An 18,755-nucleotide genomic window follows, 5' to 3' on the forward strand; every position below is an offset into this window, starting at 1 on the left:
GGCCCAAGGGGGGCGCCCCAGCCCACTAAGGGCTGGTTCCCTTCCACTTTCAGCCCACGGGGCCCTCCGGGATAGGTGGCCCCACCCGGTGGACCCCCGGGACCCTTCCGGTGGTCCCGGTACAATACCGGTAACCCCCGAAACTTTCCCGGTGGCCGAAACTGGACTTCCTATATATAATTCTTCACCTCTGGACCATTCCGGAACCTCTCGTGACGTTTGGGATTTCATCCGGGACTCCGAACAACTTTCGGGTTTCCGCATACATATATCTCTACAACCCTAGCGTCACCGAACCTTAAGTGTGTAGACCCTACGGGTTCGGGAGACATGCAGACATGACCGAGACGCCTCTCTGGTCAATAACCAACAGCGGGATCTGGATACCCATGTTGGCTCCCACATGTTCCACGATGATCTCATCGGATGAACCACGGTGTCGAGGATTCAATCAATCCGTATGCAATTCCCTTTGTCAATCGGTATGTTACTTGCCCGAGATTCGATCGTCGGTATCCCAATACGTTGTTCAATCTCGTTACCGGCAAGTCTCTTTACTCGTACCGCAATGCATGATCCCGTGACTAACGCCTTAGTCACATTGAGCTCATTATGATGATGCATTACCGAGTGGGCCCAGAGATACCTCTCCGTCACACGGAGTGACAAATCCCAGTCTCGATCCGTGCCAACCCAACAGACACTTTCGGAGATACCCGTAGTGCACCTTTATAGTCACCCAGTTACGTTGTGACGTTTGGCACACCCAAAGCACTCCTACGGTATCCGGGAGTTGCACGATCTCATGGTCTAAGGAAAAGATACTTGACATTGGAAAAGCTCTAGCAAACGAAACTACACGACCTTTTATGCTATGCTTAGGATTGGGTCTTGTCCATCACATCATTCTCCTAATGATGTGATCCCGTTATCAATGACATCCAATGTCCATAGTCAGGAAACCATGACTATCTGTCGATCAACGAGCTAGTCAACTAGAGGCTTACTAGGGACACATTGTGGTCTATGTATTCACACATGTATTACGATTTCCGGACAATACAATTATAGCATGAATAATAGACAATTACCATGAACAAATAAATATAATAATAACCATTTATTATTGCCTCTAGGGCATATTTCCAACATTGTCATGGATCATCCAACATGTTGAGCTTGCCTTTCCCCCTCATGCTAGCCAAATTCTTTGCACCAAGTAGAGATACTACTTGTGCTTCCAAATACCCTTAAACCAGTTTTGCCATGAGAGTCCAGCATACCTACCTATGGATTGAGTAAGATCCTTCAAGTAAGTTGTCATCGGTGCAAGCAATAAAAATTGCTCTCTAAATATGTATGATTGATTGGTGTGGAGGAAATAAGCTTTATACGATCTTGTGATGTGGAAGAAATAAAAGCGACGGACTGCATAATAAAGGTTCATATCACAAGGGGCAATATAAAGTGACGTTCTTTTGTATTAAGATTTTCTGCATCCAACCCTGAAAGCGCATGGCAACCTCTGCTTCCCTCTGCGAAGGGCCTATCTTTTATTATTATCTTCTTCCTTATGCAAGAGTCATGGTGATCTTCACCTTTCCTTTTTACATTTTATCCTTTGGCAAGCACACGGTGTTGGAAAGATCCTGATAGATATATCTAATTGGATGTAAGTCGGCATGAGCTATTATTGTTGACATTACCCTTGAGGTAAAAGGTTGGGAGGCGAAACTATAAGCCCCTATCTTTCTCTGTGTCCGATTAAAACTCCGTAACCACAAGTATTGCGTGAGTGTTAGCAATTATGAAAGACTAAATGATAGTTGAGTATGTGGACTTGCTAGAAAGCTCTGACATAGACTCTTTCTGATGTTATGATAAATTGCAATTGCTTCAATGACTGAGATTATTGTTTTTTAGTTCTCAATAAAGTTTCTGATTCATACTCGGCATTGTGAATAGATTATTACTTGAGCATAAGAAGTCATATGACAATATCCATTTATGTTGCTGTTATGAGAATAATCATGATGCCCTCATGTCCGTATTTTATTTTATCGACACCTCTACCTCTAAACATGTGGACATATTTATCGTTATCGGCTTCCGCTTGAGGACAAGCGAGGTCTAAGCTTGGGGGAGTTGATACGTCCATTTTGCATCATGCTTTTATATCGATATTTATTGCAATATGGGCTGTTATTACACGTTATGTCACAATACTTATGCCTATTCCCTCTTATTTTACAAGGTTTACATAAGGAGGGAGAATGTCGGCAGCTGGAATTCTGGGCTGGAAAAGGAGCAAATTCTTGGGTTAACCGTTGGAGTACCAAACGACCTCCAAATGGAACGAAACATGACCGGTGGTCTCCGGGTGGTATAATAAGGCCACTTGACAAGCCTCGGTCCATTCCGAGAATGTTTGACACCCGCTCACGAAAGAAAACAAGAGGGGTGCACCGGAGGAGATAGGAGCGCCGGATTGCAAAACGGACAACGGGGAAAATGTTCGGATGCAAGAGACGAACATGTATGCAAATGCAATGCACATGATGACATGATATGAAAAGCATGACATGAACAAAATGCAAAACGAAAGACAAAACCCGACCACGGAGAGAATATCATAACACATAGCCGAAAATGGCAAGAGTCGGAGTTACAAATATGGCAAGTCACATGCGGGGTGTTACATATGGGCTGTTATTACACGTTATGTCACAATACTTATGCCTATTCTCTCTTATTTTACAAGGTTTACATAAGGAGGGAGAATGTCGGCAGCTGGAATTCTGGGCTGGAAAAGGAGCAAATATTAGAGACCTATTATGCACAACTCCAAAAGTCCTGAAACTCCACGAAAGTTATTTTTGGAAATAATAAAAAATATTGAGCGCAAGAAGTACGTCAGAGGGGGCCCCACCTGGCCACGAGGGTGGGGGGCGCGCCCTACCCCCCTGGGCGCGCCCCCCTGCCTCATGGGCCCCCTGTTGGCTCTCCGGTGGTCATCTTCTGCTATATGAAGTCTTTCGTCGAGGAAAAAATCATAAGCAACCTTTCGAGACGAGACTCCGCCGCCACGAGGCGGAACCTTGGCGGAACCAATCTAGGGCTCCGGCAGAGCTGTTCTGCCGGGGACACTTCCCTCCGGGAGGGGGAAATCATCGCCATCGTCATCACCAACGCTCCTCTCATCGGGAGAGGGCAATCTCCATCAACATCTTCACCAGCACCATCTCCTCTCAAAACCCTAGTTCATCTCTTGTATCCAATTCTTGTCTCTAAGTCCGGGATTGGTACTAGTAGGTTGCTAGTAGTGTTGATTACTCCTTGTAGTTGATGCTAGTTGGTTTATTTGGTGGAAGATCATATGTTCAGATCCTATTTGCTAGTAGTGTTGATCCTATATGCCGGTTCTTCTCGGTTGGAGGTTTCACTCCTCTATTTGTTGGCATACCTCCCCTCATGTCGTTGTTTTGATGCTACTCGTCTTCCTCTATCCAACAAGCTTGAGTTTGCTCAATTCGGAGCTCATATGCAGAAGTTATGGCAGTTCTGTTTTTCTTCCCTGCGGTAGTACCGCGGTGGCAGCGGTAGTACCGCTTGTAGCGTCAAGTGGTAGTACCGCGGTGGCAGCGGTAGTACCGCTTGACGGGTTCGGTGACCGCCCCCAAGGGTTGCCATTTGTACGGGTTCGGTGACCGCCCTCAAGGGTCCCTTAGTGGAATCACGGCATCTTGCATTGTGCGAGGGCGTGAGGAGATTACGGTGGCCCTAGTGGCTTCTTGGGGAGCATTGTGCCTCCACACCGCTCCAAACGGAGATTAGCATCCGCAAGGGTGTGAACTTCGGGATACATCGTCGTCTCCGCGTGCCTCGGTTATCTCTTACCCGAACCCTTTACTTATGCACTTTACTTTGTGATAGCCATATTGTTTCTTGTCATATATCTTGCTATCACTTAGTTGTTTATCTTGCTTAGCATAAGTTGTTGGTGCACATAGGTGAGCCTAGTTGTTGTAGGTTTTGTGCTTGTCAAATTAACCGCTAGGTTTATTCCGCATTTGTTCAAGCCTAAACCGTAATTATTTTAAAGCGCCTATTCACCCCCCCTCTAGGCGACATCCACGATCTTTCAAACGTGATGAAAACTAGCTTGACGATAATTCCCATGTGTCCTCGGGAGCGCTTTTCCTTATATAAGAGTTTGTCCAGGCTTGTCCTTTGCTACAAAAAGGATTGGGCCACCTTGCTGCACTTTATTTACTTTTGTTACTTGTTGCTCGTTACAAATTATCCTATCACAAAACTATCTGTTACCACTTATTTCAGTACTTGCAGAGAATACCTTGCTGAAAACTGCTTATCATTTCCTTCTGCTCCTCGTTGGGTTTGACACTCTTGCTTATCGAAAGGACGATAGATCCCCTATACTTGTGGGTCATCAACCAGCGGTAACAAAGCGCAAGACGGTCAACGGTATGAGTGCAAGCGCGCGTACGAGCGGTCGTACCAGGTGCTGCTGCCCCCTCCCCTCGTCTGCAGGAATAACTTCTATGAAAGGCAGTAGGGCATCAGGGAGACCTAGCCGCTGCCATTTCGTTCAGAACAGACAGAGAAGAGATCCGGAGAAGAAGAAACATCGGAGATCTTTCTTGATTTGTTCTTTCATCTTCACATTTATTTCAGTGCCTGGTCACCATTGTATGAGGAATTCCAAGTTGTAAGATCAGGGTGTATAACTCTATTCATACTCATTTGGAGATTGATACTTGTTGAATCATTCATATTGTGGATCTTCACGGTATTATTCATATGGTTTTCGTGGAACTATTCTCTATGATGATTGGTTATTATCTTCCTATGTGTGAGTAGTCCCCCTAGGCGTGGGAGATGTAGGTGAATGGTAATGTTTATTTGTACCTATTTTATATGTCGTCATTCATGTTTGTAGTCTTATGATTTGCCTAGTAAGTTGTCATATTATGGTGAGCACTATGCGTGTTGTCCAATTTAAGGGCCCAAGCAACATGGTCTAACGACCTACATAGGTAACACATATTGTTTAGTGAATTCGTGACCTCCAGGTGACAGGTAAAGACATATATGAGGATCGAAGACGATATGTACGGTGAACAACCGAGCTTAATGCATGGTTCTGATTTAACAATCTTAATTGTGGAGGCCTTGTTGTGGCAACGTCGAAGCAGGACCATAGCATGGAATGTCATCCCGCGTGGAGGAGTTCCATAACCTAGAGTGATCCGCCTATAGAACAAACAAATCAAATACTAAAACCGTGATACGAGGTAACTGGAATTACCATCGTACGGGTACACTTGAGGTATACCATGATATAAAGTTTCTCGACACCTAATGTCTCTATTACAGGAAAACACTTTCACTTTTAGTATTTTATCGTATGTTCTTTACTTCTAATTCGATATAATCTCTGCCGCAGCGACCCATCACATTCTTTAGTCTAGTTTATTTGTCTCAAAGTCAAAGGACAGTAATAGCGTATGCAGAATCATAAACAATTACTTCACATAAGACTTGTGACAACTTATGTGTGACAGAAACACTACTCATAAGTACCCCCCTCTACTCTTCATCTGGACGATTACTATCTGGAATACTTACACGAAGGTGCTACGCTGCCCTATGTGTCTTGTAGGCCATCAATCCAGCACGATGGTCCACTAGCTTGGTCATCATGACTGCTGACGCGCATGAACTATGCCACTAATTTATACCCGGACCGATATCTCATGTTTGTCGCCCTGTGTGACAAAATGCCGAGTGAATATACGGAGTGACATGCATGGGTCAACCAGTTTGTGCCACTAGTTATTTTCTTTGTGCATTATCGTTTACACGGATTGTTGGTGATTTTCACTCTGTTGTTTTGTTTCTGTTTTGCAGTTTTCCAAGTGGTTTGTGTTTTATTTCTTATAAATACATGATTGTTTTTTAAAGTAATTTCAAGAATTGTGAATATTTTAAAAAAGTGAAACCCCTTTTGCTAAAAAAAGACATACATTGAAGAATGTGAAAGTTTTATTTTTTTTGAACTTATTATAGAAATTGTGAACATTCCTTTGTTTCTATTCTTTGTTTATTTCTTAGTTTTCACTGTGTTTTTTTGTTTTTTTGTTTTTTTTTCTATGATTTCTTCCAGTTCCTTGTTTCTTTTCTTTCTTTCTTTTTCTTCATTTTTATTCCTTTTTTCTTTTTCTTTTTGGTTCACTCTTCCATTCTTTTCATTGGGTTTCTTAGTTTTTTCTTTTTTCTTTTCTGTTTTGCTTTTATTTGCTTCTTTTTGGTTTTTATTGATTTTCCTCGTTTCTGTTTGTGTCTTTGTCAGTTTTCATAGGTTCCTTCTTTGTCTAAAACCATGTCTACTTTTTTTTAATACACAATGTACATTTTTTATGTACACGTGAAACATTTAATATTTGTTGAACATTTTTAAAATACATGATGTATGTATTTCGTAATATATATGTTTTGAACACTTTTTTGAATACATGGTTAGAATTTTCATATACATGGTGAACATCTTTTAATGGCAATAAGCATTTTTCTGACACACAATATTTTTTTCCGTATACATCGCGAATATTTTTTAATACACATTTAACCTTTTTTCAAATAAATGAAACATTGTTTTGTACATGTTCAACATTTTTTGAATACTTGATTAATAGCCTTGTCAAATATATGGCTTTGATGTCTACTTTTTTAATACATTGTACATTTTTTGTATAAATAAGGAACATTTTATACACATGTTTAATGTTTTTAAATACATGATTAACATTTTTATGATATATATATGTTTTATGCCTATTTTTCCTACATAGTGTAATTTTTCTATACACATTTGAAACATTAATATTATGCATTCTAATTTTTTTTCAAATGCACTACATTTATTTAACAAATATATGTTTTTGATGTCTACTTTTTTCACACACAATGTACATTTTTCATATACATCAGGAACAATTATATATACACATTTTAACACTTTAAAATAGATCTAACATTTTTTAAATATACGTTGTAATGTATACTTTTTTGTACACACTGTACATTTTTCATATACATCAGGAACATTTTTATCTATGTTTAACATTTTTCAAATATATTATTAACATTTAAAAAAATATTTTAAATGTCTAATTTTCATATACATTTTATATTTTTATATATCACAAGCATTTCTTAATAAACATTTAAAAAATTTAAATGCATGATAACATTTGAAAATTTATGTAAATGTACCCTATATAATTGTTGAATCTATTTTCTAATTTGTGAATAATATTTAATATACGAACATGTTTTAAATTGTGGATCTTTTTCAGAATTTGTCAGAACAATTTAAGTTTGAGAGCATTTACAATTTTCTACATAATTTAAAAATATTTGATTTTTTGTTATTTATGAAAAATTTAAACTCTAGTTTTGTTTTTTGAAAATAAACAATGTTTCACGTTTAAACTGTGGGACTAGAAATATGCGATGAATTTTATGCATACGACCGTTTATATTTTTTCCTGTTTATTTAGACTGCTTAGCATATTTTTAAAGTTAGTGAAATGATAATATTTGCCGAGAGAAATAGAAAAGCCAGCTTAAAACCAGGTGTGGATGCACCCCGGAGGCTTTTTTTTTTGTAATGGGTTTCTGGAGGCTTTCCATCTTAGCTACTATAGCCGAGCAAGGAAATAAGGAAATATACCGAAACCATGAGATTAGCCGTGGCACTAGCAAGCGAGCTGTGCGATTGCTCCTCTACTCGCGTTGATTATAGGTATGATGAGGTCGGAGCACCTATTGGATGCGTGTTTCTGCAAACAGCCTGAGCTTAGCACCGGCATGCCCTAACTGGGCCAGACCTCCACCGACACACTGTGGAATGTCAATTACTGTTGCGTCTTTTTTTTTGTTCGATTCTTACTCAGTTTGAAAAACTAGAATATTTTTTAAAACGAAAATTTCATAAACGTGAATATTTTGAAATTTGGATTTTTTAGAAACATGTTTTTTTAATTCGTGAACAGTCTTTTAAACTTGATTATTTTCTGCAAAAGCACTTACATTTTTTGAAATTGTAATATTGTTTTGAAATCCTGAAATTTTTTTGAAAAAGAAAATATTCTTTGAAAAGGAGAACTTTTTTGAAACGATAAACATATTTGAAGACGCGATCACTTTTTAAATTTTGAACAGTTTATGGAATATGTACATTTTTTAAATCCCAAACATTTTTTCTGTAAATGAGAACATTTTTCGAAAAACATGAACATTTTGTTTATAAATGAAGCGTTTATAAATTATGAAATTCTGAAAGCATAAACATTTTTTGAATATCGTGAACATAGTTTTAGAAAATAAAAATATAATTTTAAAAAACTATGTACATGTTTTGAATAATCTGAACAATTTTTGAAAATGCTAACATTTTTGGAAATATGAATATTTTTCATAAAACTTGAACATATTTTAAATATGGAAATAATGTTTGAAAGACAAAAAATAAATTGAACAAAGCAGAAAAAGAAAAAGAAAATAGAAAATAGGAAAAGGAAAATAAAAATTAAAGGAAAAGGAAAGCAAAAACGAATAAAAACAAAAAAATAAGCCAATAAAACGGTGGAGAAAAAAACCCAGAAAGTGAAATAAGTCAGTTTGATACATTTTAGAAGACTCCTAAAATTAACAAAAGCCAGAGATGGAGCCATCTCAAAACCTGTAACCCCACCTCTTTGTACGCTGCCTAATTGGGCCGACCATGTTGTTCTTCAAGTGTTGTTGGTGTGTGTGTTTCCTCTACATTTAGACACAAAGAGCGTCAAATAGAAAGCACGGCATGAGGACACGATCATTGGTTCACTATCCTAACTAGTGATTTTAGTTTTTCTTCTAAAAGGGAAAAATAGATCTCGGTGGATTTATGCGGAATCTTGAGTGAGGTCCAATTTCCACTCCAGGATATGCAAGAGGCGAAATGACTAAAAGAGTCTCAGGGGAGCTCCGACAAGGAGAGACGCATAGAGGAATCCACAATGTGTCGATCAATGGGGCGACCTATAGCTCGTACTATTTTTATTTTTCTAATAAAGCCAAATATTATTTCTACCTTCTAAATATTTTTTAAGAATAAGAATTAAATTGAACTAAATATTTGGAAAATATTGTATATAGAAAGTAAAAATGTCCATGTACCTACATGTAAACATTCAGTAGCTAATTGCCTATGCGTTGTAACGGGCCATAGTTCAACATCAATCATGTCTGACATATACCTTATAGGTACTGTACTATAAATTTTGGTAGTATTTAATTTGATTTGAGTATGGGTTGGGAAAGAAAATGAAAGTTTCGATTTAGTTGAGGTTTTGGTAAGATTTAATTTGATTTGGGTATGGATAGGGGAACATAGGGAAATTTTAGTTGAGATTCTGGTAAGATTGGATTCCATTTAAGTATGGGTAGGGGGCCACAAGGAAAGTTTTAATTTAGTTGATGTTTTGGTAAAATTTGATTTGATTGAGTTATAAAGGACATGGGAGGTGTGGCGTACATGAGGGGAAGAACCAAACGAAGGAGGGGCAGGGGTGGAGAGGAACTTACAACGACCAACCTCCTTCTAATAATAGAGATATACATGAATAAAGAATATTCATCTCATTTATAAAACAAATCATGGATATAAAAGAAAATAAATATGTATTTTAAAAGTTCACATATTTGAGAATTGTTGTTCATACATATTAGAGAAGGTATTCATATAATTTTGAAAAATATTCACATACTCCTCAAAATGGAAAATAGGACAGAACAAACAAACACGAGTAAACAAAAAAAAACCTAGAAAATAGAAGAAGCAACCAACGGATGGATAGTTAGGAGGGTGCTTGTACCCCAAGCCCACTATAGAGCAAAAAAAATCCAGAAATTGCAATTATGAAGTATAAGATTGATGAATTCTTCACCCATGTACAAATTTTTGTGATGAAATGATATTCATGGAGGTTTGGAGAAAAAAGCGATGCTCCGAAAAGACTATTGTTGGAAGCATTCACCCCCGCTATGAGAGGTATATAGGAATTCATAAGTTTCGACATTCATTTACCCATTTTTCTTTCAGATTAGAACATTTGTTTGTTGAGTCCTGCTTCGATACACTCCCTCCACTAAACGCATAAAGGGCAATATAGACCTTTCACAAATCATATCCACTTTTGTATGTATACGTCGTATAGTAGCTCAACTCCTATTTGGACTAGGTTATAGGCTTTCTCCTGGGCTCGGCCCATTTACATTTTTATTCCTTTTTAGCTTCAAAAAATATTGCAACACTTGAGATTCAAACTCAGTACCAACAGGTTTATGCTCGACTACATCTACCAGCTCAGATAGGTAAGTTGTTGCGTATACTTCCACTTCTTTTTCTTCTTGTTGTCCACATTTCCGGTTTTGGTTCTGCATGGCTTTTGCAGGAGATATTTCTTTTGGTTTTTTCATGCACAGTTTTTGCTCTTTCTTTTTCCCCTTTTTCATGAACTTTACTTTGGGTTTGTGAACTTTTAGGAAAATCATGAAACATTTTTTCAAATCCGCAAACTATTTCCAAATTTATGAACATTTTCCAAACTCTTGAACTTTTTTTGAAATTCATGAATTTTTTTAAAAAATTACTCATTTTTTCATATTCGTAAATGTTTCCGAAGTCATTATCTTTTAAAATTTTAAATCATAACAATATTCATATTTACAAACTTTTTTCGAACTTGTGAATGTTTTTCAAATTCATGATCTTTTTAAAATTTAACTCGTAAACAATTTTCAAATTCATGAACTGTATTTTAAACTTCTTAACTTTTTCAAATTCATGAACTGTTTTCAAAGCCAGCGGGCGAGCGAGCTTGCACAATATTCAGTTGTGCCCGCTGGCATGCGCTCGAGCGCCAGCTTCCTAACTAGCGCTTAAAGCGCTGACTAGGAACACCTCAAATAGATGACGCCATGCACAGACATTTGTTCAAAATTTCAAACAATGTTCGCTTTAAAAAAACAAGAAATACAAATATTCACATTTAATAAAATTGTATAGAAATTTCAAAAAATGTTTCTATCTTTCAAATCCCCTCAGAATCTCGAAACACAAACATTTTTTTAAAAGAGCGAACAAAATTTTGAACTTCGTAAACATCATACGCTTAATCACTTCTTTGTGGTTCGGCAAAAAAAATTCTTCATGGTTGACCTGGGCGACAAGCTGACCATTGACCATTAACTTTGAAAAAAACAGTTCATCTCTCTGGAAAAGTTTATGGATTTGAAAAGATGTTCGCGGATTTGCAAAATGTACACAAATTGAAAATACAATGAATTGAGAAAAATTTCATGGATTTAGGAAAAAAAAGTTTAAGTATTTGAAAAAACTTCATCAATCTTGAAAAAAAGCAGTTTGTCGACTTAAAAAAATCATTCATTTTGAAAAAAATTCATCGATTTTGAAAAACAGGTTCGTTGATTTTGAAAAATGTTCATCCATTTCGAGAAGGTTCATCGATTTTAAAACAAAGTTCATCAATATTTTTTTCATGAATTTTAAAAAGGTTCATCAATTTTGAAGACATGTTCACAAATTTTAAAAATAATTCATTGATTTTTTTAAAAGCGACACTGAAAAAAGTTCACACATTGCAGAAGAAAAAGGAAAACATAAAAGGAACATAAAAAAGAAAATAAATCGAAAAACAAAAATATAAAATATAAAGACCAAACAAGACTGTTTGAAAAACAAGAAAGAAAGGAAAGAAAGAACAAAACTGTTTGAAAAAACGAGAAAAAGGCAACAAGAAAAAAGAAAACAGAAGAAGAAGAAAAGAATGAGATTGAGGTATGTTATCACGCTGCCTAACGGTGGCTGGTTGGTTGCCGGAGGGGGAGTGCGCCCGTTCTCTGTAGTGTATACGTAATTACGTATACGACGGGCAAAAAGTTTCTAAAATATGACCATCATGCCCTTTCTTAGAGGGGGGGGGGGGGGGGTTCAGAGGTGTTGTTTCTGCGGGGAATCCACATTAGAACAATCATCGCATGTGGGACATTTTAGTCAACAGAATACATTAGAACACGAAATCAGAGGAGGAGATCCTAACTAACGCTCGCGTCGCTCTCCGGGGGGGCGGCACGAGCGAACCCTAGCCGCCGCCGCCCCGTCCCTCGCATCTGCGGCCCGCGGCCTGGCCGCTGCCGGAGGAGGCCAACGGGCGAAGCCCGCCTCGGAGGACGGCAACGGCAGGGCACTCTTCTCCTCGCGGTGGCACGTTGCCCTGGACGGCGTGGCCTGCTTGCGGCATGGCGGCGGAAGCCGGCGCGGTGGATCCGGCGGTGAACCTCTCATCAGCGCGGCGAGGAGGTTCTGCGTGGCTGACCGGGGTCGTGCGCGAGGGATTCAGGTCGTCTGGATCGATCTCGCGTTGGCGCCTTCGTCTTCAACCGGCGCGGTCAGGGCGGCGACCCTGGCGTGCGGCGACGGCCGTTTCCCCCATGGCCGGTGGGTTGAGTCGTTGGCTTGCCTGGCCGGGTGTTGGGTGGCGGCGGTTGCTCCGGATCTGGCGTCCCGGCCAGATCCGTCGTGGTTCGGCTATGGCCAGCGGTGCCGCGTGATGGGGCCGGGGTGGGGCGGCCGGAGGTCCTCAACCGGCTTTCCAATGACACCATACGTCTACATGGCGAGGGTGTGCTCGGATCCAATCAGCGTCGAGATCGTGGTGGCGCTACTTCCGGTGAAAATCGCGCCGACTTCGGTCATGGCGGACGATGACGGCGTCTCCGACGCCCACTGTTGAGGCATCGTCGTTGCAAACTGCGTCAACATGATCGGGATGTTCCTGGGGAAACCCTAGATCTGGGTCTACCGGATCGAACGATGACAACGCCTTCGATGGCGTGCTCCCTCCTGAGGGCATCGTTTTGGAGCAGGAGCTGGCTGGAGGGGACGAGGAGGAGCGGGGTTTCATCTACCGCAAGGCCGACGACGGATCCCGGCGGCGTGGCACTGCGGAGTTTCAGCGCCGGGCGTGTGTGGATGGACTCGCGCAGGAGGACGCCACTGTCTGGCGTCGTGGTGGCGTCGATGGCAGCGAGACCTGGCACGGTAGATGCAACAATACAACTCTGAAGATGGATTGGTGGCAGGTGGCTGCGGCGGCCTCATACCCGGCAGGCGTCCTGGTTGAGGAGTGCGCCGGACTGGTGGGTGCCCCATACCCGGCAGGCGTCCTGATTGGAACCTCAGGTCTTAGATGTTAGGTTTGGCTGCGAGGTCTGTTTGGTATTAGGCCCAAACTATCAGCATCCCTACGTCAACTGAATAGGAGTAGCGACAGATGTTGCCTAGACAGTGGCTTTAATCTTACTGTTGTATGGCTTTATAAGGTTTTATGTGAATAATTAATAAAGTGACTGCATGCATTGTTTAGATGCAGAGGCCGGGGGTCCTCCTCTATTTCTAAAAAAAGAGATCTGGTTAGTCACATAAATGGTAAACTGAAATTGTTACAGACTTCACACAACACTGGTAGAAATGGACCCCGTGACCAAACTCAGAAATCAGAAATTAAAGATCTATACAAATCGCTTCCGTTCTACTTTCAGCTGAAACATCTGAGAGCCACGGTCAGGTTCCTCACGAGCTCAGCCGCTGACGAAAAGCCCTCTTCGATCTGCACAAAACCGAACATGTCAATCTTCTGATCATGCATTGGAAGCTTATTTTCTTGCAAGTTACAACCGCATTTGCGCAATGGAGAGAGGCCTTGCCTTGGCCGTGATGGTGATGTTGAGGCAGGAGTCGGTGAACGGGACGACGTTGGTGTTTATGATGGAGAGGCCCTGGTTCTCGAGCTCGGAGAGGACCATCACCAGCACCCCTCTCCTCTCCTTGAAGCAGATTTTCAGGAGCGCCGTGTTCCCCCGGATGATAGCCTCGACGGCCGGGCTCGAGTCCTCGGCCGCGTCCTCGGACCCGCTGGGTCCTGCTGCGTCGTTGTCGGCGGCGGATATGCGGCACTTGCTCTCGAAGACGGTGGTGGACTCCGACGACCTCCGCGAGCCTTGCTTCTCCAGGGCCCTCACCTTGTCCTCCAGCTGCTTCACGTAGTCGATGGTGCTCCCCAGCAGAGAGATCTTGTCTGTCTGAAAACAATGGCGAAGGGTAACTAATTAAGCTCGCTACGGGCAGTTGGTCACCACATGAATGCAGCCACGTTGTCTTATCACGCACCTTCTTGAGGCCGGGGACGATGGTGGCCAAGGACACGAACTGCTGCTGCAGCTTCTCCCGCCGCTTGCGCTCGGCGATGACGTGCTCCTGCGCGTTCGCCGGCGCCCTGCTCCGCCTCTCCGGCGCCTGCAGCTGCATCGTCCCTTCGACGCCGTCGTGCTGCCAGGCGCCTCCGGAGAAGTTGAGGGTGCCAGCCTGGCCAGCGCCGAAGGAGAGGAAGTTGGACGATGGCGGCGGCGGCGACGGCTGCCCCAGCTCGTTCTTCACCGTCGCCAATCCGAACGGCAGGTTCGGCAACGACGACGAGCCACCAAAGCTCGGGAGATCGGAGCTGCGAGATGGATGGAACGACGGGGTCGCCATCGGCGACGTGGTGTAGTACTGCTCCTGATGGCCAGGCAGCGGTGGCTCCGCGAACTGCTGCTCCATGCCGGGCACGGTGACGGGATCCCCTTCTTGCTGGTACATGTACGCCAGCTCCTCCTGTTCCTGAAACCAGCCATTGCAAGAAGAGCTTATACCACCTTAAATTCACAGCATGTTAACTTTCCGATGCCACAGGTAATTAGGACCAAATGCGCTTACCGTCTGCGTCAGCCATTGATTTGGTTGCTCCATTACTGGCCACCTGCCCACAGAAGAAGAGCTTGACAGTTAAACATACGCTCACAAGCGCAGAGGAGAACCAAGCTTATAGAGAAGTAGAATTTGTGGTGAAGACATGCCTCAAACCTCTGTTTCTCTTCCCGGCCGGCTCTTCTTTCTTGACTTGCTGTCGTGTGTACAAGCAGAAGAAACAGGCATATATAGTGGTGTGAACTTCCGGCTGGTGCTGTTGAGAAGAAGGCGTTCACGTGCTCCATGCACTCGCAGATAAGGTCAAGGTACTTGCACGTTTGGTCCGCTCCACCGTACGCGTTAGTGTTGACATCACAGCTCCGATCTCTCAAGATCCTAATTCCACTCGGAGGATTTGTTATCTGAAACTGGTTTGTAAACAAGACCTGTCTGAAGATTCAGTAGGTTCGCTGACAGTGACACTTGGATTGAAAGTGTGCATGGATGCTTGACCGACGAGGTCATCAATTTTCAGTAGGTTCACTAGAAAGTACTCCCTCTAAACGCTCTTATATTTCTTTACGGAGGGAGTACACGACAACTGCAAATAAGTTGAGCAGTTGTTACATTGATGGATGGATCGGCAGTTCTACTGAATCAGTACGCGCGCGAGTGTGTTTGTTTGTGGAATGATCGGTTGATTTGATTTGTTGTTGGAGTGATCGGGACAGTTTTGTGAAGGGTGTGCAGAGTAGGTTGAAGTGACGCCGACATTTCTGGAGGGACCTGACTTGTTCCGATGGCGTTGGAGGGCAAGCACAGTTTATGAAACTCCACCAGTGTGCATAATAATAATATACTGTAATATAACAATGCCATATCATTTTGTTAATTGGTTAGGAGATCCACGCGATAATGGCGCGGCCTTTTTTATGCTGAATCTGCAAGCTTTTTAGATTACAGGAGCAAATCCCAAGAAAGTTGCTTCAAATCAAAGCGCAAATAGTAGAAGACAACTGTTCCGGACCAACTGGCTGGAAAGTCCAAGCCTGAAGAAGGCGCGAGAAGAGGACAGATGACTCATTTGTTCTGCCGTCTTGATCCTATCAACGAGGTTAGGGCGTTAAGCCACTAGATTACATATATGCTAGCATGTTGTTTGCTTGCGCAACTTGGAGTATTTGGTCTGATCCACATGCAAAAGCCAGCAAATCTGACCCAGGTGCCGTCTCAGGTGAGGCAAAAAAATTGATGTTGGACAGTGGGTACCTAACCATCTAAATGTAAAATGTTTCACCTGCATGCTTGCATTTTGGAGTTTTGGTAAATGTCACCAGGAATTGTGTATTTTTCATTCAGGTGTCATTCTGATTCTGACTGCTATAGGGTAGGATGCATCATCTTCATGTTCAAACCAATCTTCTTGAAGCTAAAATCATGTGGATGTGGTAACCAGGAATCACCATCATGTTCGTAATATATACTCCCTCCATTTACAAATATAAGATGTTTCAATATGGACTACAAATGGACTGAAATGAGTGAACAAACACACTAAAATGTGTCTATATACACCCGTTTCAGAAAAAAAGTTAAAACATTTTATATTTGTGAACGGAGGGAGTGGTATATAATTCGATATTAAACATCCTGCAATACTATTTAAAAAAGAAACAACAAGCTTAAGCTTTGGTGTCGCCTTTCGGCTGGCTAACATTGCTGCCAGGAGCAACTTGGCTGCATGACATTATGATGCAATTTGCTTGCCTAGATTTAGTGGCTTCTTGTAATTCTAAATTGCTCATCTCCCAAAACCACATGGCTCAATCATTAATTAGGCATGCAGTTGACTACATTTATAGACTAACATGGCCAACTTGATCAACAGTAGCACAACATAAAACTCTAGTCTGTACTACTCCATCGTTTTTCATGGCGTTTTTAGCAGGTCCAGTGCACCACTGGATTGCCAGCATCAACAAGTTACTCCACTGGGCAACTTGGATTAGCTACACAAACTACAACCACATGCAAATGCCATGATTAAGGACCATTTCGGCTTAACTTACCTAAACAACCGGTTAGCAAACTTTGAGGAGGTATTCGTGCTTGAGTACTCATGCGTGCGTCAACTTGTGCTATAGGACCATCTTGTTGGCACATTGCATTCGGATCGTATCTGAATATTTTTGTCAAATGTACAACTAAACCAAATGGCTCCAATGGAAGTAAACAATCGAGAAGACTGGTCTTTAGAGTTGTCAGGATATCATAATTGAATCTTGGAAGACGATACTGTTATCACAGATATATAAAAGTAAGACTTGTGGGTTTACAATTAGTTTTACTCACTGGCGAAGGAATCAACACGGACTTTCCTTGCAAGTTGTTCCAGTGGAACTTTTTCTATCATCAACATGGCAACATGATCTGGTAAAATAAGATGTTGTATCAAGAGGAAGTCCCAATTTACTCTTGGTACATGCATTAAACCTAAGGAACAGACATTTGTTAGAAAAAATGTTCATCCATTTATTAATAATAAAAACAACAAAGTAAAGTGCAAAAAATTATATAATAGAAAAAGGCCGAAGGATATGCTTGTTTCATGCTTTTTGAGGTGCCCTCCAAACCTTTACAAATTTTGGGGAAAATCACAAATTAATTTCTCACTAAACACTCCTACCTCGTAGGATTCTCCAACCCCCAAGAGTAAGACGATCGAAGGGAAAACTTGGAACTTGCTCAAAATCATGAATCTGGTTGGTCAAAAGAGGGAGGAGTAGATCTATGCATGGGTGGAATCCTCACTCAAATCTCTCATGAATCCCTCAAGAAACCAAATATTTAGGGTTGAAGAAGTGTATGTAATGACCAACCATTCCAGGTTATGGTTTCCGTGTGTTCTATGCCATCACATGGACCGAATCGCCAGCATACACGGTACATATGTGACACCAACCGCAAATCATCATTTCATTACATCACATGATCCAGAATGTAAATGAATCTTACAAACATCTAGCCAGAGGCTAGTCAAATAAATAGTCTTACAATCACAGTGAGTTTATAATGGCGGAAACGAAAGCCAATCCTAAGATAATAGTTCTTGATAAGGCTCCATCAACACCACGGGGAAACATGTCGAGTGGAGGCACGAGACCTTGCGTAGGACCAGTCTTCATAAAACATACCCGCAACGTGCAGCCACCGGGTCAATACATTGAATGTACTAGCAAGATCCACACTTGTATAACAAGCCTATCTCACCTACATGCATCTCTGGGATAAGTGACGTTAAAAGTTCTTCGCATAAAGCAATAGGTTTTATCCTAACTTTGTATATAGGTGGATCTACTCTATACATAGGACATACTACATCTCACAACGATCCGTAGTAATACCTGGGCCCACTGCATGAAGGAAATATGCCCTAGAGGCAATAATAAAGTTGTTATTTTATATTTCCTTATTCATGATAAAGGTTTATTATTCATGATAGAATTGTATTGATCGGAAACTTAAATACATGTGTGAATACATAAACAAATACCGTGTCCCTAATAAGCCTCTACTAGACTAGCTCGTTGATCAAAGATGGTTAAGGTTTCCTAACCATATACATGTGTTGTCATTTGATAACGGGATCACATCATTAGGAGAATGATGTGATGGACAAGACCCATCTGTTAGCTTAGCATAATGATCGTTCAGTTTTATTGCTATTGCTTTCTTCATGTCAAATACATATTCCTTCGACTATGAGATTATGCAACTCCCGGATACCGGAGGAATGCCTTTTGTGCTATCAAACGTCACAACGTAACTGGGTGATCATAAAGATGCTCTACAGGTATCTCCGAAGGTGTTTGTTGAGTTG

The 18,755-nt window shown here is 41.3% G+C and overlaps 1 protein-coding gene across 1 annotated transcript; it reads right to left on the reverse strand.

The window, feature by feature from the left end:
* Positions 1-13,797: 13,797 nt before the first annotated feature.
* Positions 13,798-15,061, reverse strand: LOC109742291 (transcription factor bHLH18). Its single transcript, XM_020301384.3, has 3 exons — positions 14,903-15,061; positions 14,318-14,806; positions 13,798-14,229 (listed from the first exon to the last, which is right to left on the reverse strand). Exons 1-3 carry the CDS (start codon positions 14,933-14,935, stop codon positions 13,819-13,821), a joined length of 933 nt encoding a protein of 310 aa, XP_020156973.2. The 5' UTR covers positions 14,936-15,061; the 3' UTR covers positions 13,798-13,818.
* Between the last annotated feature and the right edge of the window lie 3,694 nt (positions 15,062-18,755).

Source organism: Aegilops tauschii, chromosome 4 (assembly GCF_002575655.3).
Source record: "Aegilops tauschii subsp. strangulata cultivar AL8/78 chromosome 4, Aet v6.0, whole genome shotgun sequence".
Taxonomy (NCBI): domain Eukaryota; kingdom Viridiplantae; phylum Streptophyta; class Magnoliopsida; order Poales; family Poaceae; genus Aegilops; species Aegilops tauschii.